Source organism: Eretmochelys imbricata, chromosome 1 (assembly GCF_965152235.1).
Source record: "Eretmochelys imbricata isolate rEreImb1 chromosome 1, rEreImb1.hap1, whole genome shotgun sequence".
Lineage (NCBI taxonomy): Eukaryota > Metazoa > Chordata > Testudines > Cheloniidae > Eretmochelys > Eretmochelys imbricata.
Genome location: NC_135572.1, coordinates 56566834 through 56588503, shown reverse-complemented (window position 1 = coordinate 56588503; position 21670 = coordinate 56566834). Strand labels below are relative to the sequence as shown.

General features: G+C 41.2%; 1 protein-coding gene across 2 annotated transcripts in view; it reads left to right on the top strand.

Annotated features, from left to right (window-relative positions):
* LOC144258262 (phosphatidylinositol 3,4,5-trisphosphate 3-phosphatase TPTE2-like) overlaps positions 1-21670 on the top strand; it is a 38321-nt gene that overhangs the window by 16260 nt on the left and 391 nt on the right. For both annotated transcript variants that reach the window (XM_077806696.1, XM_077806706.1), the window contains exons 3-17: positions 117-164; positions 1202-1363; positions 2330-2449; positions 7898-7997; positions 10009-10072; positions 11067-11131; positions 11803-11863; positions 12790-12871; positions 12967-13055; positions 14747-14808; positions 16045-16125; positions 17093-17198; positions 18093-18190; positions 18677-18772; positions 19406-19476. In XM_077806696.1, the coding sequence (XP_077662822.1) occupies positions 117-164; positions 1202-1363; positions 2330-2449; positions 7898-7997; positions 10009-10072; positions 11067-11131; positions 11803-11863; positions 12790-12871; positions 12967-13055; positions 14747-14808; positions 16045-16125; positions 17093-17198; positions 18093-18190; positions 18677-18772; positions 19406-19476 (1305 nt within the window). The remainder of the gene's footprint in view (positions 1-116; positions 165-1201; positions 1364-2329; positions 2450-7897; positions 7998-10008; positions 10073-11066; positions 11132-11802; positions 11864-12789; positions 12872-12966; positions 13056-14746; positions 14809-16044; positions 16126-17092; positions 17199-18092; positions 18191-18676; positions 18773-19405; positions 19477-21670) is intronic.

Below are 21670 nucleotides of genomic sequence, written 5' to 3'. Positions count from 1 at the left end.
GCAAAGGTGCAGGCAAGTTTGCAATAACAAATCTTAAATGTAATTTTTAATCAATGCTTAAGTCTACCATTGCATCTGGTAGTCACTGACTTTAGACTCTATTCCTCTTTTAACAGTACTATTAAGAAAAAGATTTCTCCATTTGTGATGTCATTTGGATTCAGGTATGTGTGGATATATACATAACCTGTATGCAGCCACGGGTTTTGATAGGAGATATAAATAAAGTAGAAAGTTTAGTTAAATATGTTCTAGTCAGTTTGCTACAAAGTAGTAACTTCCAAACTATCTTTTTTTGGTTTTGTTCCTTTGAAAAGCATTTGGCTCTACAGAATACATTGAGGAGCTTTTATAAAGCAAACTCCCTTTGCATTGTGAAGGGAAATCTAATGCACAGCAACTTCAGATCTCTTTAGGATTTATAGGGACAATTCTAGGTATTGTAGATGACTGAAATGTAAGCAAAATATAACGTTCTATTGCTTTGTTGTTGGTATGGTGCAGAGGCTCCTAATTCATCACCTGGACTAGAGGTGGTCCTTGGAGAGCTAGCTGGTCACATGGTAGTGGCTCTGCTTGTTTCTAACAGCTAAACTGTATTGATATAGCAAAAATATACTATGTTAGAGCAACTGCTGTAGTTACTACAAGGACATTACTCGGCCTGATTGGGAGGGAAGGTGGTGCATGCTGTGACAGTTTAAGCAGTCTTTACAGAATACATGTTTAAAGCTGGCATGTTGACAGAATATGAAGCAGCTTTGAGGTTGCTGGACACAAACTTGTGTTTCTCTTAGCTCTTAGCCTAACACCACCCGCTAGTATGGTCCCACAGGTTATCCTTGCATCCTGGCATGGGTTAAATTGCCACAGCATGGTTGGCCATGCTCCCTTGGCAGCTACAGTGTGAATGAAGGCTTGTGCAGCCTTCAGAGGGTGCTGCATTTCCCAACAGGCTTAGCAAATATGTCTCCCTCTCTTTTTGAGGAAAAGTAGTTACTAAAACATATATCTGGGGAACATAAAGAATTCAGAACAGGCATAAAATAAGGGAATACTAGACTTCTTTACAAAAGTGGCTTTCATTTTGAAAATTGTGAGCAACTGACTGCGCACATCAAGCAATGAGAAGTGTAATACTTTCGTACTTTCCCTCTTGAGAGATGCCTTCTTTGTTTTTTTGTTTTTTTTTGTTTCGTAGAGTATTTGGTGTTGTACTCATCTTTGTGGACATTGCTCTTGTGATTGTGGACCTAGCTATTAGTGACAAGGAAAAGAGCATAAGAGAGACCCTGGAAGGCGTTTCCTTGGCAATAGCGCTCTTCTTTCTCGTGGATGTTCTCCTGCGAGTGTTTGTTGAGGGGTAAGGTTAATGCCCAAGGGCCTGAAAATTCAGCAAGACATCTTTGTATAGGGACACCTTAAAAATGTACACTGACTTCTAAAGAATCTGCACAGTGGATACGTGGTGGCTGATTCTGAATTCACTTACGCTGGGGTAACCACCAGTGCAGTTACTCCTGACTCACCAGTGTGAGGCCAGAATCAGTCCTGTGAAGTTCCCAGTGCTGGTCCCTAACACTGGCAAGTCATTCATTATCTGCAGTGACTAGCACTCTTATTCATTGGTTTGTTCAGGTAACTGGGAAGCACGGTTCATGAATACTCTTAGCATGACTTGAAGCTCTCTGGGGCTGGGACTGTCTTTGTTCCGTTTGAACAGTTAATAGCACAGTGGAGCATAGCACAACGACTAGGGCTTCTAGGTGCTACTGCAGTAAAATAATTGCAGTCTGTGTAGAGAGCAAAATGCGGTAGTACCAGAGTTCTTATATAGGCCCATTAATTCTAAAGGCATTACTCTGGTACTCCTCTGCACGAGGATAACGGAAGATAGTCCTAAATGGTCAGAAATAGTACAAATACAAACTGCGCTGGCTGTCCAGAAGAGATTTAAAGCATTGCAATTGTAGCATACCGAGTGGTACAGCAGCATGGTATGTGGGCTGGCTAGTTTTGGTAGGCTTCATAGGAAGAGTGTTTAAGTGGGGATTTGAATGAAGAGGGTAGGAGGGAATTCTTTTCAATTTTCCTTTTAAACTGGTATATGTGACTTGGTGTTAAGTGGAGTCAGCGGTTTGTAAAGGATTGATTAAAAAAAAACCTGTTTTACTCCTATTGAAGTAACAAACAGGCTATTGAGGACCAATTCATCCATGAGCAATGTTTTGTAGCAATATGGAATATACACTCTAATACACTTCTCATAGTACTTTTAGATATTCCTCCCCCCTAATTTTGTCTCTGCTTCCCTTCTTTTGTATTTCAGCTTCAACAATTATTTCAAGTCCAAACTGAATGTTTTAGATGCGGTGATTGTCGTGGGCACCCTGTTGATTAATATGGTGTATTCTTTCTCCGACTTCAGTGGTGCAGACAAAATCCCAAGGTAAGAAGTGTGTGATCTAATTGCTTAGAAATGTTATCTCTTATTATCATCTCTTTATAAATCCTTCTAAAACTTGCTAGTGTCTGGCACGTCTGGTTTTTGAAGGGAGTATAGGGAAGAACCCCGAACACCTGAATGTTTGTTTATAAAATGTTATACCCAAATTACCCACCTAAGCTGTGTCTGTCTACACTGCTGTACACACACATGCTAGCAGTGGCATGTGGAGTAGTATGTACTCCACATGCCACTGTAAATGAAAGTAGTGTGTGTTAAAAATGATTTCTCTCTGGTGTTATGCAACACCTGTGATTTCCAAAGCACTCTGGCTCCCAGCAAAGAAAGCTTTACGGGGTCCACTCACAGAGTTTTCCAACACTGCAAAAAACCTGTTAGAGATGAGGTAGAGTGCCGTGTATACCTGAACCCTCAGGATATATACCCTATGATGGTGCACTCTATATGCTTTTATGAAAATATGCTAATGAGTGTGAATGTAATGTATCTGGAAAATGCTTCATGCAAAAGGTCTCTTGTAAGGAATCATTACAAAGCTTATAATTTACGGAGTGTGTTCATCCTATTTGTATAAATGTATCCGAAACTAGAAATATGAAATATAACTCTGAGGTCCTATTGTAATTTATGCAAAGTGTGAGCCATTAATGGTGGCTTGGATTCTTGATGGTTCCCATTAACCAGGACACTTGGTTGTAAATGGTTCTGTTTACTTGTAAGTCTTCCTGTATAAGTGTGTGCTGGCAAGGTGGGTAATGAACTCTTACAGTGACAGGTGATCATGTAGTCTGAACTGGAATCCATCTTTAACCTGGTGCTTTTCCATTGAGAAGGAGGGGTGGGAACCCAGAGAGGGACAAAGGATTCCTGCCCTGTGCAGAAGATATATAAGGGGGTGGAACAGAACAAAGGGGGCTGCAGTCATGAGAAATCCCCTAGCTACCACCTGAGCTGGAGCAAGGACTGTACCAGGGGAAAGGATTGGGCCCAGACTAGGGAGGTGTCTAGTAGGTGAAAGAAGCTTATTGAAACATCTGAGAGTGAGATTTTATCTGTATTCAGCTCCTCACTGTATTAGGCTTACATTTGCATGTGGGTTTTTTGGCTTGGTAATTTGTTCTGTCTGTCATTACTTAGAATCACTTAAATCCTACTTTTTGTATTTAAAAGCACTTTTTACTTACTCTGAGTTAATTAATAATACCTTGGGGCAGCAAACAGCTGTGCATATCTCTATCCATGTTAGAGAGGGCAAACAATTTGAGTTTACCCTATATAAGCTTTATACAGTGTAAAACAGATTTTATTTGGGGTTTAGACCCCTTTGGGAGCTGCGTGTCTGAGTGCTGGAGACAGGAACACTTCTTAAGCTTTTTTTTTCCCCACTTAAGCCTGCAGCTTGTGATGGTTTAGACTTGGATCTGTGTTTGCAGCAGGCAAGTGTCTGGCTCAAACAAGGCAAGATACTGAAGTCCCAAGCTGACAGGGAAAACTGGCTCAGAGGTAGTCTAGGCACATCAGGTGGCATTCCCAAAGGAGTTTCTGTGACCCAACCCATCACACCCTTATGGCTCTCTACACCAGTGGTCTCCAAAGTGGGGTTCACACACCCCAGGGGGTATGCAAGACCCTCCCTGGGGGTGCACAGCAGGAGTGCCACTGAAGGCTCTCCCTGCTCCATCTTCGGCAGCAGCTCGGCTCTCCTTGCTCTGTCTTCGGCGGCAGCTCTTCTTCATTTTTGCTTCCCTAGAGCTGGCCCTGGGGGTACGCGATCCAAAAAGTTTGGAGACCACTGCTCTACACAACCAAGCAGTGCCTTCCAGGTCTACATTGCCATTTTTTTTTTTTTTTTGAAATGCTCAGTAGTGGTGAAAGGCTCTGGTAGTGGCAAGGCAGTGGAGCCTTTCACCATGGCTTGTGGCTACACATACAGTGCTGTACTTGACACACTGTAAGTGTAGACATAGCCTTACTCGGCAAAACTTGTCTTAAAAGTAAACAGAAATCAGAGCTAGTAGTAAACAAGAAACCTTACTTACAACTGATCAGTTTACAACTGATTGGAGGAAGGATTAACTCCTGCTTCTTTAAAAACTAAAGCAAGTTAAAAGTGTTAGAATAATGTGTGTGATATCATACTTGGCAGATTTGAAAACTTCAGCATCAAAAAAGGAGCACTTCCAGCTACAGCTGGCAAGGGATTTTTGTTGAACAATTGTCAAACTAACAATTTGTAGAAATCAAATTTGTGGGAAAGGGGTCTGTTTCAATGAACCATTTGTTGAGAAGGTTTCTCAAGTTCAGTGGGAAAGGGGAAGAAAATGATTGTTACTCTCCTGTTGGAGCTGTTCTACTTTGTATACAATAAATACTCACTTGGCCAGAGAAATTGACTTGGTAGCCTGGTAATTTAAGGATTTGCCTCTGATGTGGGAAATTCAGGTTCGAGTCTTGTTCACCTCAGGCAGAGCAGGGACTTGAACATGGATCCCACACATCTCAGATGAGTGCCCTAACTATTGGGCTATTGGCTAGCGTAGGCTCTGTAGTGTAGACATAGCCTATGTGAAGTTTTTTCCCTGTCCCCTGGGGGCTATACCAGCATAGTTATGCCAACATGGGCTCTGTGCTGTAGACAACCCAAGACCAGGATCTTGGGTTGTAGACCCCTATGTACTAACAGTGATTACTTCAGCAGGCCCAACATAAGTTCATTATCTGCAGTTCTGACCTTCGGGAGCTGTGACCAGTGGTATATACAGAATGACCATGCAGCCTTTTCTAAAACCAGGTATTGTTTTAACAGTAGGAACACTGCATAGTGTAAGAATAAGGATTTTAAAACTATCTATAAGCTCTAGGGAGACAGCTACTATTTCTCTCCCCCAACCCAACATGTTAGCCAGGTAGGCCCATCTTCAGTCTCTTTGCAGAACCTTTCTGTCAACCTGTTTTTCCCATCAGTCCTGGACAACTGACCCTCCCACTTCCAGAAAGACTCTTTACCTAAAACTTACACTACATATAGCTATGTCAGTTAGCTATAGCTGTGTTGGTCCCAGGATCTGAGCAAGACAAGGTGGGTGAGGTAATATCTTTTATTGGACCACCTTCTGGTGGTGAGAGCTCTGGTGTTGAGAGCTCTGTGTGGCTCAAAAGCTTCTCTCGCTACCAGAAGGTGGTCCAATAAAAGATATTACCTCACCCACCTTGTCTTGCTCAGATCCTAGGACCAACACAGCTATAGCTCTCACCAACAGAAGATGGTCCAATAAAAGATATTACCTCACCCACCTTGTGTCTCTGACATATCTGTCAGTTAAGAGTATGGGTTTGTTTGTTTTTGTGTTTTTTTTTAAATGGACATAACTGTCAACATAAGCTATATCTACACTAGGGCTTATAGTGGCATAAAGACCTTTTGCTGGTATAGTTTGTCTCTTGGGGAAATAGTAGTATAAGCTATTCCAGCAAAAGCAGTTGTATACTGATATAAACTGCATCTGCACTAGAGGGTTTGCTGACATAGCTATCCCAGCAAAACTTTTCTCCTGTAGACAAGGCCTCAGGATGTCCTTCTGATTTTTAGGCTCCCATCCCTGGCCAAAAAGTCTTATGACTATGCTGGAGCCAAGGGAGGTAGACTCTTCCAGTTGATAGTCCTTCTCTTAATTACCCTGCAATGTTCTGTCTCCTTTCCCACTCCTCCAGGTGCCTTATCTCTAGTCACTGTTTTATTTTCTGCTTGTTTTTCCTAACAGCGCCTCTTGACTTAACTGCACATGGTCAAATAGAGAACATCCCTTACCGTAACTGGACAATCATAAATTAATACAGAGCAGTCCCATGTCCTTCACACAACTGAGTACTTTGGTTATGCTCTAGGTAATCTCATCCCGTATAGGACAAGGCATTTTCTGGGATGGCGTTTCGGGTATGTCTACCCAGCACTCGGGAGGTGTGAGTGCAGCACATGTGGGCATACCTGAGTTAGCCTTGACTGAACTCGCTCACTAAAAATGGCAGTGTAGCCCATGCCACTGCCTGTGCTAAGGGTCTGGCTACAATCCTGTCTGGGACCCCAGGTACATACCCAGGCAGCTAGCCTATGCTACCTTGGCTACACTGCTGTTTTTAGCAAGCTAGCTCAAGGAAGGCTAGCTTGGGTACAGCTACATGGGCTAGAATGATTGGAGAATAGGCATACCTTAAGGCAGGGGTTCCCAAAACTTGGTTCGCAGCTTGTTCAGGGTAAGCTCCTGGCAGCCCATGAGACACTTAGTTTACCTGAGCGTCCGCAGGTACGACCGCTCGCAGCTCCCACTGGCCGTGGTTCGCCGTTCCTGGCCAATGGGAGCTGCGGGAAGAGGTGGCCTGGCCCACACCACTTCCCCACAACTCCCAGTGGCTGGGAACAGCAAACCGTGGCCAGTGGGAGCTGCGAGCGGTCATACCTGCGGACACTCAGGTAAACGAAGTGTCTCATGGGCTGCCAGGAGCTTACCCTGAACAAGCTGCGAACCAAGTTTTGGGAAGCCTTCTAAACAGTAATATGCTTCCCTAAACCACTAAAGTCAGCAGAAAATTCTCTTTCCACTTCAAAACTTTTAACTTCTAAGAATGTCCATTATCATCTCTCTAACTGAAATGGATGAGTGATTATGTTTGGGACTCTAGAACTGCTCAGTTTTCCTGAACCTCTTGCATAAAACGCTACACATCCATGGAGTAAGGAGCCAAAGGTGCACATTTGATGATCTTGATGTCTTCTCAATACCAAGAGCCATTAACATACTCAAATGAGTACAGTGACCTTGTATACCATGGATCTAAACTGGGAAACTGGAAGATCCGCAGTGTTATGGCTTGGCTAATATTGTGGAGCTCTTACTATCGCTAAGGGGGATAGGTAGGGTGAGACTATACTTGCTGGCATCACTATGCACAGCGGTGAAGCAATGAAAACTCTTTATCTCTGTAGGTGAATTCCTGGCTGCTTTCATTGTAAGGCCAGTTAGAAAACTTGCAGTTAAACAGTTTGCCATCAGAAAAATGCAATTTTGTTGTAACCACATGATTTTGCAACATTTTGTACTTCGACATAATTTCACAGGGTGGGGGCACAGAAAAGCATTTTGACTATTTAAAAATCCTGTTTTGACACTTTCTGGAATAGAAAATTCCAACTTTTTGTTTGAATTAAAAAACGACTCTAAATGGAAGGTTGAAATCAAAATAAAATACCTTGAAGTTATGAAATCAAAATGTGTTGACCCAAAACAATTTTAACTTTGTTTTTTCAAAAACAGTTATGTTGGCTTTTTATCCTCATTTGGAACAAAACAAATTTCAATCTTTCTGGCAAAACATAATTTACATCTTCTGCCCAGCTCTATTCCATTGCAAAGCTAACTTTTTCCTCTTTGCTAGAATGGTTATCATCCTTCGAGCTTTGAGAATTATCATTCTGATAAGAATATTTCGCCTGGCCTCGCAAAAGAAACAACTAGAAAAGGTGACCAGGAGGATGGTAAGTTAGCTTCATAACTGTTTGTCTGAATGTGCTATTATGGTTTTCAAACTCTCCTCATATTCTTAAAGCAATAACAGACTTCTTCAGCAGAGAAGGGTAGTAATAAGAACTTTCATTTTTGTTCCCATCTCCGCCTGCTTCCCTCCCCTCCATTTATTTCTGTCTTATTCTGCACTCTGGTTTCCCTCCCCTCATACCTAACACTGCACAGTTCTCATTCTAAAACAGTCAGAATTGCAGGCCAGCAGACTAGTAACAGGATTCTGCCTCATCCACTAAAGCAATTTGTCCTAGTGATAGGAGCAGGTATTGAATTACAGCATTAGGTAGTTGAGAACCATTTTTGCACTCCGGCAGTGTTTCCACTCTCAATATAGGGTCACACCTTCAAAACACCATTGTCCCACTACAGCAGTGTGGTGGCACTGATGTGATGCCATGACCTACCTGATGCAAATAGCCAATTCTGTCTTGACTTTTTTATATTGAACACACTTGCATGGCAGGGCAGAGAGAAGAAAATCTGCTGTATCCCATGAATATAGGAATGAGTGGTTACAATTAAAATCAGAGGCAAAAGCTTTTATTATAGTGCATCTTCTGCAGGTATAAACAGAATAGAAACTGTACCTTAAGTTTTAGCTTCCTGGTAGCATCTGATATTAAAACTCCATTTCAAAATGTTTAGACATAGCTTTGAATAAAAAGTATTCCTTTTCTTCTCTTCTCCCCTCCCACAGGACTCTTAATGTAGTGTCAATTTTAACCCAACTTCCATGTGCATTTTTCAGGGAACAAAATCAATACTCCATCAGCATCTTGCTTGTCAAATGTAGACTGAGAAATTTCCAAGATATTTAGATAGCTAGAGTTTACCCTGAGGCATCAAAACTTTTTCTGGAAAAAAAAATCTCCAAGACTTTTTTGTGTGTGTGAGAGAGATGCTGTCCCTTACAGCTCAACTTCACTTTAACATCTTAAGTGAGGTATTGCATCCTACTAGGAGTTCAAAGGATTCCCTGGCATCCTTTCATAAAATAAGAGTAACCCTTGTGATCTGCCTAGTGCTTCTCCCTCTAAGGCCTCACTTGCACATGGGAGTGTAGCCCTGATTAAGCAATTGGTGAAGATGCAACAAAGCTGATCTTCATCCCCCCTGTTCCCCCCCTCCCAGTAGAGAATTGAATCATAGGTTAAATGCTACTTTTTTTAACAAATCAGTAATATGATGCAGCATACAACAGTGTGATCCATGTAGACAGTCTCATCGTGCATTGTCCCACTAACTAGAATAAGGCCTTGATAAGGTCAGCAGCCCCAGTACAGCTATTGGCTACTGATTACTGGATTGAAATAATTCCTGAGCACAAAGCCTGACTAAAATGCAGTTTCTTTTCTGAATTTGTGTGAATGCTGCCGCTGAGTTATTAATGTGAGCCACTTGCTAGTCTTAAGCTTGATCTACACTTAAAACTTATACTAGTGTAGTTATGTTGATCAGGGGCTGGGGGTGGGGGGACACCCTTGTGACATAGATATGCTGACAAGGCCCCCAGTGTAGACACAACTATGCCAACAGAAATGTGTGTTTGGTGGCATAGCTAATGGCCTTTGGGGGGGGGGTGTTCCTACACCAGCAGAAACAAGGAGGCTGATGGCACCTTAAAGACTAACAGATTTATTTGGGCATAAGCTTTCATAGGCTAGAACCCACTTCATCAGATGCACCAGCAGAAAAACTCCTCCTGTTGATGTATGCTGCTTCTACAAGAGGGAGTTATGCTGGCTATGTCAACACAAGTTCTACAGTGTGTACGTGGCCTAACTATGTACACTTCCACCTGGAGTGGATAGGGAAAGATTGAGGCTCTGCCACTCGTGCTTTGTTACAAGGAGAAACAGTAACCATCTGGACTACTTCACTATTCACCCTTCTAGACACTCCCTAATCTTTATGGTTCCCTTGACTCTCCTTTCTAACTCCTTCATTTGTCTTTTTGACTGACAGGTCTCGGAAAACAAAAGGCGCTATACAAAAGATGGCTTTGACCTGGACCTTACCTATGTTACTGGTTTGTACAATTTAGGGAACTATTGGTTACTCCAAAGTTAGAGCTGGCTGAAATTTTTCAGCTGAGACTTTTCACCAAAATGCATATTTGGGTCAACACAGTTCATAAGTTTGTCTGTTGGCAAATGTTTTGGTTGAAAGGAAGAAAATGGAAATTTCAGGTCTTATGGGTAAAGGCACAACAGATTTGGGTGCTGGTCTTACAAAAAGACTGAAGAGGAGGTTGTTGTGTTGCCCCTCCCTTACACCTATTGTATAGTTAGTTAGGGTGCTCTCCTGGGATGTGGGAGACCTGCTGTGGAGCAAGGACTTGAACCTGGGTCACCCACATCCGAGGAAAGTGCCCTGACCACAAGCCGTAGTCGTCACCCTGCCCCCACCACAGTTCTTGTGAATCTATCCCTTAACTTGTTGCTTTCGTTTTAAAAATGCCCAAACCATTCTGTTTCAGCTCAAACAATTCTTTCCAATTTCTTTGATTTGCTGAAATGTCCTCACTTGGTTGACTTGAACCAAAATTAAAAAAAAATTTTTTTTTTTCAATAACTTATTTGCAGACATTCTATAAGTGCCGGTTTGGGGGTGAGGGGAAGGTGCAAAACTAATCCATTGTCTTAAGCAGGTCTTGTGTAGAGAATAGTGATTGATAACTAGGATTTCCTCTAGGTGGAATATCCATTATTGCAGGGCTGTTAATTTGATAAATATCCTATAATAAATACAGACAGTACACTGGCAGAAAATGTACTTCTTTGTAATTAAAAATTCAAATTTTTAAAATCTGGGCTACTGCTGGTGATACAGGCCACACCACAAACAAGTAGTCATACTGTGTAACTAATTCATAACATTAATGGTACTTCCACTCTCAAAGCCACGCTTTTTTTTTGGATAGCTTTTTGTCTTTTAATAGTGCATAGTAGTTCTTTCAGATTCATCCTCCACTGCCTATTTCCAATTCTTGTGGACTTAACATATACATTTTTCCTCCATAGATCGTATTATTGCAATGTCATTTCCATCATCTGGGAAGCAGTCTTTCTATAGGAATCCTATAAAGGTAAAATATCTCCTAAAATCCCTCCTGCACATGACTTCAAAACTTAACAGCACTGAATTTGTGTTCCACTTCCAATCCCTTTTCACTAGGTTGAATATGGATCAGATTGGGAATGACTAAACTAGCCTCTGATGGTCTCCAGGAAACCAACTTGTAGTCTGAGGCCAGTACTTAGTGGGCTTCTGTCCTGAATCACGAGCATAAAAATTAAGGGTGCAGTCTGCCCATCTTGTCCTTGGGGGTTGTACTCTAGCTGCATGATTTGCTACATAAGTGTCTTGAGGTTACCCTAATTTTCTATTATCCATTTAAAGCCTTCCTGAGAAGGTCACTCTTTGCTATCCAGGCTATGTTAAATGGTGATTTATAGAAGAGGCCGTTTTCTCTCTCAAATACAGAATAAGACTAAATGATCACTTAAACTTTACTGAATTAATCATTTTAGGAACTATGTATAAAAACTGGTGGTAGACTGGCTTAGTAGCTAGATGAGAACCTGAACTACTCATTTCTTCTTGTCTCATGGTCTATTGTGAATATAGCCAGCTTCTCTGGTAAGGCGGTATACTGTTTAAGTGGCAGTGGAAATGAAGACTAACTAGTGTGTGTATCGTTTAAAAAAAAGCAGATGTTTGGAGTTAAATATCTATTTCTTATCTTATTTCCTTAAGGAAGTTGCAAGATTCTTGGATACAAAACATAAAGACCACTATACAATCTATAACCTTTGCAGTAAGTATATGTAGCTCCTGGCATGCTGGAGGTTGGGTGGTTCCCACAAAGTGCTTCATAGATGTCACTGAAGCTGATTGGTGTAATAGCCTTCTTCAGGCTAAATGAAGGAACAATGAAATGCTCCTTCATTTAGTGATAGCCAAAGCAGTGGAAAACATCCCACTATAGACTGACAAAGTGGCAGCTGGGGATTAACTGCTGCAGCTATGTATCTGAGGGCTTGTCTCAGTTTACAGCACTAAGTCAGAAGCAGCCAAAAAGCATGAAACTAGGAGACAGTATCAAAAAGCATGGGTAGGGTGGCTGTGAGAGCATTTTTGGGTAGAGTGCTGGCTAGAAGGGCATGCTTGGACTTGTGAGAAGCAACTGCCTCCCATTGTTGGATCCTCCTGTGTTCAGGGAAACAGGACTTTGTACATTCTTTGCAGACAAACAGGATTGCATCAAAAAAAAAATGGAAATTGGCTAGCCACTTGGCCAGAGGGGGGTTACGGACAATCAGATCATGAGAACCAACATCAGTTCAGCCAACCAGTTAGAATAGAGAAGATCAAGCTAAAAGGGTCATGACTTTGAAAACTGGCCTCTCGCTTTTTACCACCACAAATCACTGTTGCAACTGATAGCAGTTGGTGGGAGTCCTTTGGGCTCTCCATGAACTGAGGGTGCAAAATTGCAGATGCAAAATAGGAAGCTGGCCTTCGAAGTTAGGCCTGATCCAGATCTACTTAAATTGAATTGTGAATCTATTCATTCAGTAGCACTGTCCAAAAAAGACTCCAGTAGATAGTCTCAGCTGCTATTCCACCATCTTTAAAACACAGGCAGAGAAAATAGCTTGACTTTAAATAACTAAAATTGTAGAAGTAACTTACCAGAACTCTAAACTAGTTTTAATCTGGAGTGTTTGATTTTTTTTGTAGGTGAAAAAGGTTATGACCCTGTGTACTTCCATTACAGGGTGGAGAGAGTCTTTATTGATGACCACAATGTCCCCAGCCTAGAGTAAGTCATATGCTAGTGTTTCTGCAGCCCAACAACAATACTAGGCATAAAACAAGCTCTGACTACGCTGAAATTCATATGCTGCTTTTATCTAGGGACATGCTGAAATTTACTGCCAATGTGCGTGCGTGGATGAAACAGGATGAAAAGAACATCATAGCAATTCACTGTAAAGGAGGCAAGGGTAAGAGAACAAGTACTGTAGCAAAGAAGGGATTGGAAAACATAGGAGTATCCTAATTAAAATGGTGTGAAGCTTAAAGTTTAAAACACATTCATTTCTTTCTTGCCTAAATTTCCAATGCAAGTATTTGATCATGGGATAGCTTAGATTTCCATCCAGTCAAATAACAGGCATGTTAATAACTACTCTGCACTTCATATACCTTTCATCAGAGACTCTCAAAAACCCTTTACAAAGGATAATTTTCAAAAACACCTAATGTTGGATTGAGATTGATTTACTCAACAGATGGGTCTAACAAATATTTATTAAGGCAAAACACTCAGCGAGTGATTACCTACAAGTGGAAAGCTCATTAGGACAATCTCATCTGTCACCTCTAGTGCTGGACAATACAGCTTCAACCTGCCTTTGTAACACAAACTTATAAATAACAAAGTTATCCTATACCTGTGTTAGTCTCCCACTTCCATGTTACCTCTCCTCCCCAATCAGTAGTTCAAACCAGTCTCTCCCCCCCCCCAAGCTTTAGGGTTACTCTTTTCACAGATCTGATTCTGCAATTCCTTAAGCATAAGAAGTTCTGCTTATGCTGTTAAATGTTAGGCCAGGCTCTTAAAATCCACAGCAGGCTTCTGTGAGACCTAAATATGCCTTTGCTCCCAGTCAGGGATGCGGGAACAATTTGTATAGTGGGGGTGCTGAGAGCTATTGAACCAAACTGTAAACCCTGTATGTAATGGAATCCACTTCAAGCCAGGAGATGTGGCAGCACCCCTAGTTCCAGCACATAAGTCCTATTTTCAGAAGTGACCTAAGCAGTTAAGGCACTTTGAAAACTTTATCGTATGGCTCACAACACTAAGACCATCAATTTTCTTCAGAAGGGAAGAGTGGCGCAGAGAGGCTTGCTGCAGTCTAGAGTCACTGGGTATAGAACCCAGATCTTCCCCCTGTACCAGTTCCCAGTCTGCTGCTAGCCACATGCTTCCTATATCCAATTGTTTGCTTTAATAAGTTTGCATATTGAAGGTTTACTGGCATCTTGTATTTGAATTTCTCTTGTACAACTTTAGGATAAAACTTGTTCAAAAGCATGTGCCTAAAATTAGGCATCTAAGAGGATAAACTTGTCAAAATAACTGAGCACCTAACAGCTCTCATTGAAATCAGTGAGCTGCGGGGTGTTTGGCCCTCGGAAAATCAGACATCTGCTTTTGAAAATGCTGGCTTCAATATTTTGACCTGTGTGCCTTCATGTGGCAGTTCTCCCCTTGTCAGGACATCCCTGTAGAGAAGTAACCCTCAGTAACACTGTAGAATGGCTGGTAGCGTGATCCTGGGGTTTTGAGGTATATTTGGCATCTCAAATTAAACAGAGGTCTGAAAAGTACTGGCCATCTTGCTGTAGTTCATAGTAAAGCTGCAGAGAGGAATTACTGGGGGACAGTCTTAAAGGAGGAATTAGCAGAACTAGGAAAATAAAAATCTGTAGAAACTGCTTTGCAAAAGCACATCTTATTTTAACTCCGTGTTGAATCCTGTCTAAGATTGTACTCTAGTTTCTACTCTATATATGTATGTGGCTTTTGTCGAGAGTTTAAATTTAAATCTTACATGTTGACTGTCATGTATGTCCCAAAATACTGTGATATACCAGTAGTGTTTGTTTTTTCTCCTTTCTAATACAGGCAGGACTGGAACAATGGTTTGCACTTGGCTCATTGACAGTGACCAGTTTGAGAGTGCAAAGGTATGAGGGAAAAATCGATATTAGCAGTTCCTTAAATTTGCTCTTATGTTAGGCTCTGGAAAGATGAGTCCTCTTCTGACCATATGTATTGATTAGGGAGAGGCCCTTTACAAAACACATGCCTCATTCTCCATGGAGAGTGTAAGCCACTTTTAAAAGGCGTTGCCAAATGTGGTGATGGTTCATATGGTTAAATGTTCATAATTTGAGGGAATGGAAAATGGCAGTGAGGAAGAATGGGAAGAGACTGACTGGATTATGTTGAGATGATACCAGCCATGGAAGCATTTGATTGGGCTGTCAAAATGACTTTTTTTTTAAAAAAAAAAAAATCTCCACTTTAAAACCATTGATAACTAGGAATTTAAGCTTAATATCTTACTCTAAAGCAAGGCCTGCTCAAAGTTTGGGTCATTTTAAGATTTGATACTATTTATCCCTATTATCATGCACCTGTGTGGAGGGTGGAAGCGCACCCCCCTTTATAACTTGCCATTCTTGAAGATGAGACTTGCCACTTAGAGGTATAGTTCATAATTAAAAGCAGGTCATCTGCTGCTGTAATGCAGCATAGCTGGATTTGTGGCCCTAGTGCATGGATGGCAAAAAAATTCCATGTGTATGAATCACCTGCATCTGTATGAGGATCATCAAAATTGATGTACTGGGATAAGCTTCTCTTGTACAAGGTAGTTTTACAGACTTCTCTCCAATATTAGTTTGAATGTCTGCAAATTGTGGGGGTTTTTTGTTGTTGTCTTTCTCTTCCCCCCCCCCCCCCTTCAAAAACTGTGTGCTGATTGAGCTTGGTCCCTGGAACCCATCTGTGGTATTTTTCTGGAGTGTGAGATTTTTATTTGAGGGTGATTGAGACAGATTGGGAGTAAAAAGGAGGGTTTTTAACAAGGTCTGGGTTCTCTAAATTTCTGATGTTTGCTTTAGTAAAACCACTTAAATACTGTCATTTTCTGACTAGCAAATTCTTGTCCACCTTGAAATGTTCTGTCACAATAGGGATTGACTAGTCCTTGTGTTTCTAGTACCACCTCACTCTAGCTTCCAAAGCAGCTGTTCTCCAACATTGGTTTGGACTCTTTCAAGCCTTTTACCACTGTTCACATCTGATACTTTTGGGTTTTAGTCTTCAGTTATAACTGTATAATAGCACAAACTTCATTGTGAGCCAGCTGCAAAATTTGTCCTGTTGCTTCATTTGAAACTGACTCTTATATGTAGGAGAGCTTGGACTATTTTGGGGAGAGGCGAACTGATAAAAGTACAAGTTCCAAATTTCAAGGAGTTGAAACACCATCCCAGGTAAGAGCCTAAATAAAGTGAGAGGATTGTGGAGGGTGAGTTAGATCAAAAAGCACATTAAACAATTACACAGTGGATTTTTAAATGTAATGGATGGAAGAACCAGAATTGAAGTACTTTCCACAGTTCAGTTGAGAACTTCCAAACTTCTGTGCCGTATGTCTGGGTAATGTGCTTTTTAGGAACTTAATGACTTCCCTCTACTAGTTGGGAAGTTCCCCAAAGAAGAGGGCCTTCTCCTGTAGCTCTAACAAATGTGCTTGGCGGGGGTGGGGGGAGGAGAAAAGAGGCACAGAGACTTAAATAGAAGTTCAATACCTAGCACTTAATGTTAACCATGTGTTGAACAAATGATGCTCAGAACTAGAGCTAGCTGGAAAACAGAAATCACTTTTTCTGCAAAAAAATTTGTTTCTAATTTTTTGTGCTCAACAGGACAAAGTCAAAACAGCATTTTAAAAAAAAAAGTGGGAAGGGATTTAAGGGAAAAATACCATTTTGGAAGAATGGAAATGAAAGGTTTTTTTACCTTCCAGCTTCCCACCTGGAAGTAAGGCCCTTATCAATTTCATTCACTTTTTGCCTGACTCAAAGTAAATGAAGTTGACAAGGGCCTTCTAGAAGGCCAGACAGTAAACTGCTGTTTCAAACTCAGATTTCTGAGAAGAGGGCACTGTCCATCAGAAGACTGCTGACCAACTACTCAACACACACACTTAAGGCTTTTGTTGGACAAGTGTTAATACTATTTTACAGATGGGAGTGGGGGAAACTGGCACAGATTGTTACTTCTCCAAGGCCATGCAGAGCAAACTATGGCAAAAATGGGATTGAAATTGTGGAAATTTCTGTCTGTTAGCTTACTTTGCCACTTCTCCCTTATCGGTCACTGAAAGCAACAGGGTCTGTCTGTGCCAGATGTGGCAAGGACCATATTTAACATAGGCCGCTTTATTTTGCATTGCAGAGTAGGTATGTTGGGTATTATGAAATCCTGAAGAACAAGTATAACTTGAAACTCCCACCGGAGAGACAACTCAAAATAAAGAACATCAAAATCTACTCTATTAATGGTAAGAATTAATACAAATTATATAGACACTTCAGTATTTCTTCTTTTTTTTTTTTTTTCTGCCCTGGTTTTGGCATATTTTCCAGGTCACTTTTATTTCAATTCTGTATTCCTACATCTATATATTGAGTGCACTACAGACACCTTACTGGGGTCAGAATTACTAGAATAAGTGTGTGGTTAAAAAAAAAAACCTTGAGTGGTGAGATGTGCCTTGCTGTTTCATGAAGCCAGATAAAACGTAATGAAATTCTATATAAATGTAAACTCAAGTTCTTTGTAACTCAGTTGCAAGCAAAATGAACACCTTCTGTGACCATGCCCTTTTAAAATGGATTCTTTCTGCCTGGCTGTTTGTTTTCAGTGATGGTTTATTCCCTCCAACTGGCATTAGAACGGGGAGGGGGACTGTGAGATGCATGCATTTAGGGACTAGAATTCTTCAGCCGATAAGTGACCATGATATATCTGGCATGGATCAAATGCTTTCAAGTGTGCTTCTGAGTCTGATATCTGAACAGCCTTTGCAGAGAAGCCAAGAACTGAAGTTCAGGTGCTCACCCCTGAGGAACCTTATACTGCTGTTGCTTCATGTGTATTCTGTGGCTAGAGGAATTGATTTCCAGGGTGGTTTGTTCAACAAATTCCTATAGATACTTTTCAAAGCATGATTCTCTTATGCCTACTAAGGAAGACTTATTTTGGTTGCCTTTTTTCTACTGTCTTCCAGAAAGTTCCACATAAAAACTACTTTAACACTGAAGACAGCGAATTTATTATCGTTATAGGACAGTTCATGGGGTTGATTGTATCCTGTTCCATTTAACTACTTATTGTTCCAGCTCTATAATTTAAAGATCAAAGCCTAGCATAATACAACTTTGATTCCTTCTAGGAGTTGGAAAAGGCAATGGAAGTGATCTTAAAGTACAGATAATTATGAAAAGGAAAGTTGTATTCCATTGTGTTTGTGCCACTCAAGAAAACTGTAGGGTAAGGACTCTAATGGAGGTGTCTGACTAAAATGTCTTCACAATACTGAACTTGAGCACACTTTACTAAATCCATTACATATGTTGGTTTTCGTGGGAAAATATTGGATGTAAGAAATTTCTCTCACTTTCTGATAAGGAAATTTACCAATACTAGCAATAGAACACTCAGTTTTATTTCCTGCACATCTTTGTGTGACTTGGAGCTCACAAGTTTTTCACAGGACAAAAGGAATGTGGATTTCCCAGGAAACTAATGGGATGATTAGATCAGTTTGTAAAACTGAGTTCCTTGGCAACAGGAGGGCAACAGTCAATCATTTTTCCTTATCTTCACTGTAGAGCCTTTAACCATAAGTAATTGGGTATTGTCATATGAGCCACTGTAACTTAGTAGTGGAACACTGTTAATTGGCACTGCTAGATTTGTGTGCATTTTATTTTCAGTTTGAAAACAGTTACTCCAAACAGTTCTGTTTTTCTTCAGTTATTTTTTGATGCTGAAAATGACTTTGCAGTAATTGGCTTGGAAGACTGTCCTGTAATAAGCGGTGATGTGAAAGTCAGATTTGAATCACAAACTGTAAGTATAGTGGAATAAAAACTGCATATTTCTGGTACACTTCCAACTTTGAGATGTAAGATATGTATGTATCTGTTGGTATTGTAAATGGCATCCATGTGAAAACTCCCTGTGTAGGACAAGTCTCGCCTTGATTCAAAAGTATTTCTTCTGATGAAGGTAGACCCTTCATAGCAAGTAATCGCAAATGTGCGAGTACAAGTGTTCAGCACTTATGTGACTGCTTCTCCCTCCATGACCTTGTGCTGTGACACATCTAGTAACTTCAGACTATGTACTGTAGCTCCTAAGTCTACTCTCAAGACCAGGAGGCACACGGGCAATTCCTGCTCTTGTTGTAACTTGCTTTGGCGATCTCATTTGTTGCTTTCTTCTTCACAGTGTAATGAAGGCAACACACAGACCTGCATCCTCTTTCATTGACCTGACTGTAAAATTCCAGCTAAAGTTAATTATGTGAGACTGTTTTGATGTGGGTGATCCGCAACAGCCCCTCATCAAGTTTTCAGGGTTGTGTGTTTGTCTGTTCTGCCAAGGAACAAGCATAGTTTAGTACAGCACAGATTGATTCTTAAACTTTGTTTTAAAAGCAAATATATAAAATATCCTAAACACAATTTTGCTTATCTTTAGGATCTTCCAAAAGGCTATGACGACTGCCCATTCTTCTTCTGGTTCAACACCTCTTTTATAGAAAATAACAGGTAAGATGTAATACACCAGGGCAATCAGAGTGGCAAGTCCATAATGCTACTATTTTCAGTGTGTGAACAAATCTTAATAGATTTATGGAGAATCTTAAACATCCAGAAGAATAAAACGTCTACTTCAAAACCTTCAAGAAGAGGTCCCCAAACTGTGGGGTGTGCCCCCCCAGCGGTGTGTGGAGGAACATCCAGCGGGGGGAGGAGAATGTGGCAGGGCCTGGGCCAGCCCGCACAGAAGGCAAGGAAGGCGCATCCCCCAGCCCTGCTCTGGTCCTGTCCCCGGCTCCGTGCCAGCCCCTAGCCTCAGCTGTGGCTCCATTCCCAGCCCAGGGGCAAGGCTGGGAGTGGAGCCACACCTGGTCACAGGCCTGGCTGTTGGCCCCACTGCCAGCCTTGGTCCCTGGCCACGGCCCAGCTCCCTTACCCTTAGCTGCACCCCCCCCGCCCCCAAATCTGAGCTGTGACCCTGCTCCCAGCCCCCAGGGGCCCACAGATGGGTAAGGGGGGGGTGCGACCTTCAAAAGTTTGGGGACCGCTGCCTTGGAGTTTAACCCTTTGATAGGTAATAACAGTGCAATAAGTTGGAAACATGCAGTGTTTTGGCCTTAAGCCATGATTTGGGAACAAACTCTCAGCATTTTGTTGGCGTAAAGCAAGGTGTACTAGACAGATCCAAAGAGATCCTTACCTTAAATAGCATTGTCTAAGTCTTATGCAAATCCAGGAAACTGATCTTTGTAGCATTCCACATGACTAAGTATTGAAGCTGAATGTTTAGTTTAAAATAAACTAACTCCTTTTGTGTGCTGCTTTCCTTAATTATCTCAAATGTGATAGTGGGAACCTTGTCTTCATACTTGTATAGCATCAGTATTTGGGTGCTTTCCACACAAATATTGGAGCCTTAGCATGCTCTTGGCAAATGCTTCTAACTTAAGCAAGGTCTCTAGTGAGCACTACCAGAGGCTTAAGGTAACTTACAATTTGCCACCATGGTGGCAAACTTGGGAGTGAAGGCTGTGGGGAAAACTGTCTTGTCACCATTCCCTGCATGTGGAAGCTGGTGGTCATCTGGGCCGTATATACACTAGTGATTCTTAAACCTGACAGATATGATTTAAACAATAGCTGCACTAAGGCTTATTACCCTCAATAGGCAATAATTACTGTTAACAGATTTTAGAAATATTTAATAATGGTGCTCTTCCTTTTGTGAAGTGAGGTGAACTGAAATGTCCTTTCCTTACCATTACACAACCTAAATATTTCATGGACAATGGCAGGGTAAGGGTAAATCTGTTCTTTGTATTGTCTCTACATTAGACACCATAAAACCCACTGAGGAGTTGGTATGCTCCTCCAGTTATGTCTTGAGCTACCTGAACTACTTGAGATGATTTAGACACCTACCAGAACACCTTTCTCTTGGCTGGGGGAAGACACACATGTCCCTCTGGCACTCTGGTGTGAAATGCTTGTGTGTGCTTAAATCTTCGTGCTGTCACTAATCAGGGATTTCTGGCCGTAAAGATTGCACTTGCACTGCAGTGTAATGTCTACTGTCCAGCTAAACAAATGCTTGTTTGGCACTCTTCAGTAAAATGTCTAATAAAACACAACAGTGGGAAGGAAGCCTAAGATGCGTCCTTGAGGGATTATCAGCCATGAAGAGAGTTGATATAAGGATAGGTGATCCTGGTTAAAAGGATATTTTTAAACCCTTTCATGGCTCGATTAAATGAAAAGCTAAAAATGATCATGGCTGCAGAAACAGAGCTGAAAACTTAATTTGGATTTACCACCACAGGGGTGAGGTAAGAGAAGCACTCATGCTCTTTCAAATGAGGTTCAAATCCTCAAATATCTAAGTCACTGTCCCATAGAGCTCTTCCAAATTTGGGATAAATCACGTATCTGCAGCTGCTTTTTTTTCTTGTGACATTGGAGGAGTTAAATTTTATTGTATTAATTTTTTAGTGATCACCAAAAAGCAAAATGATACTTGGGCAAAAATTTTGACCCTGAACTTGCAACTGATACCCATTTATTCCCAAATATGGCTGGTGCTTGTCATAAAGCACCAGCCATAAAGCTAATAGTCACCTTGCTAATAGGATTGTTTGTATAGTTCATTTTATGGCTGAACTTGGTTTTCTCTCACCTGTCTTAACCATGGAATGTTTGTCTAAAT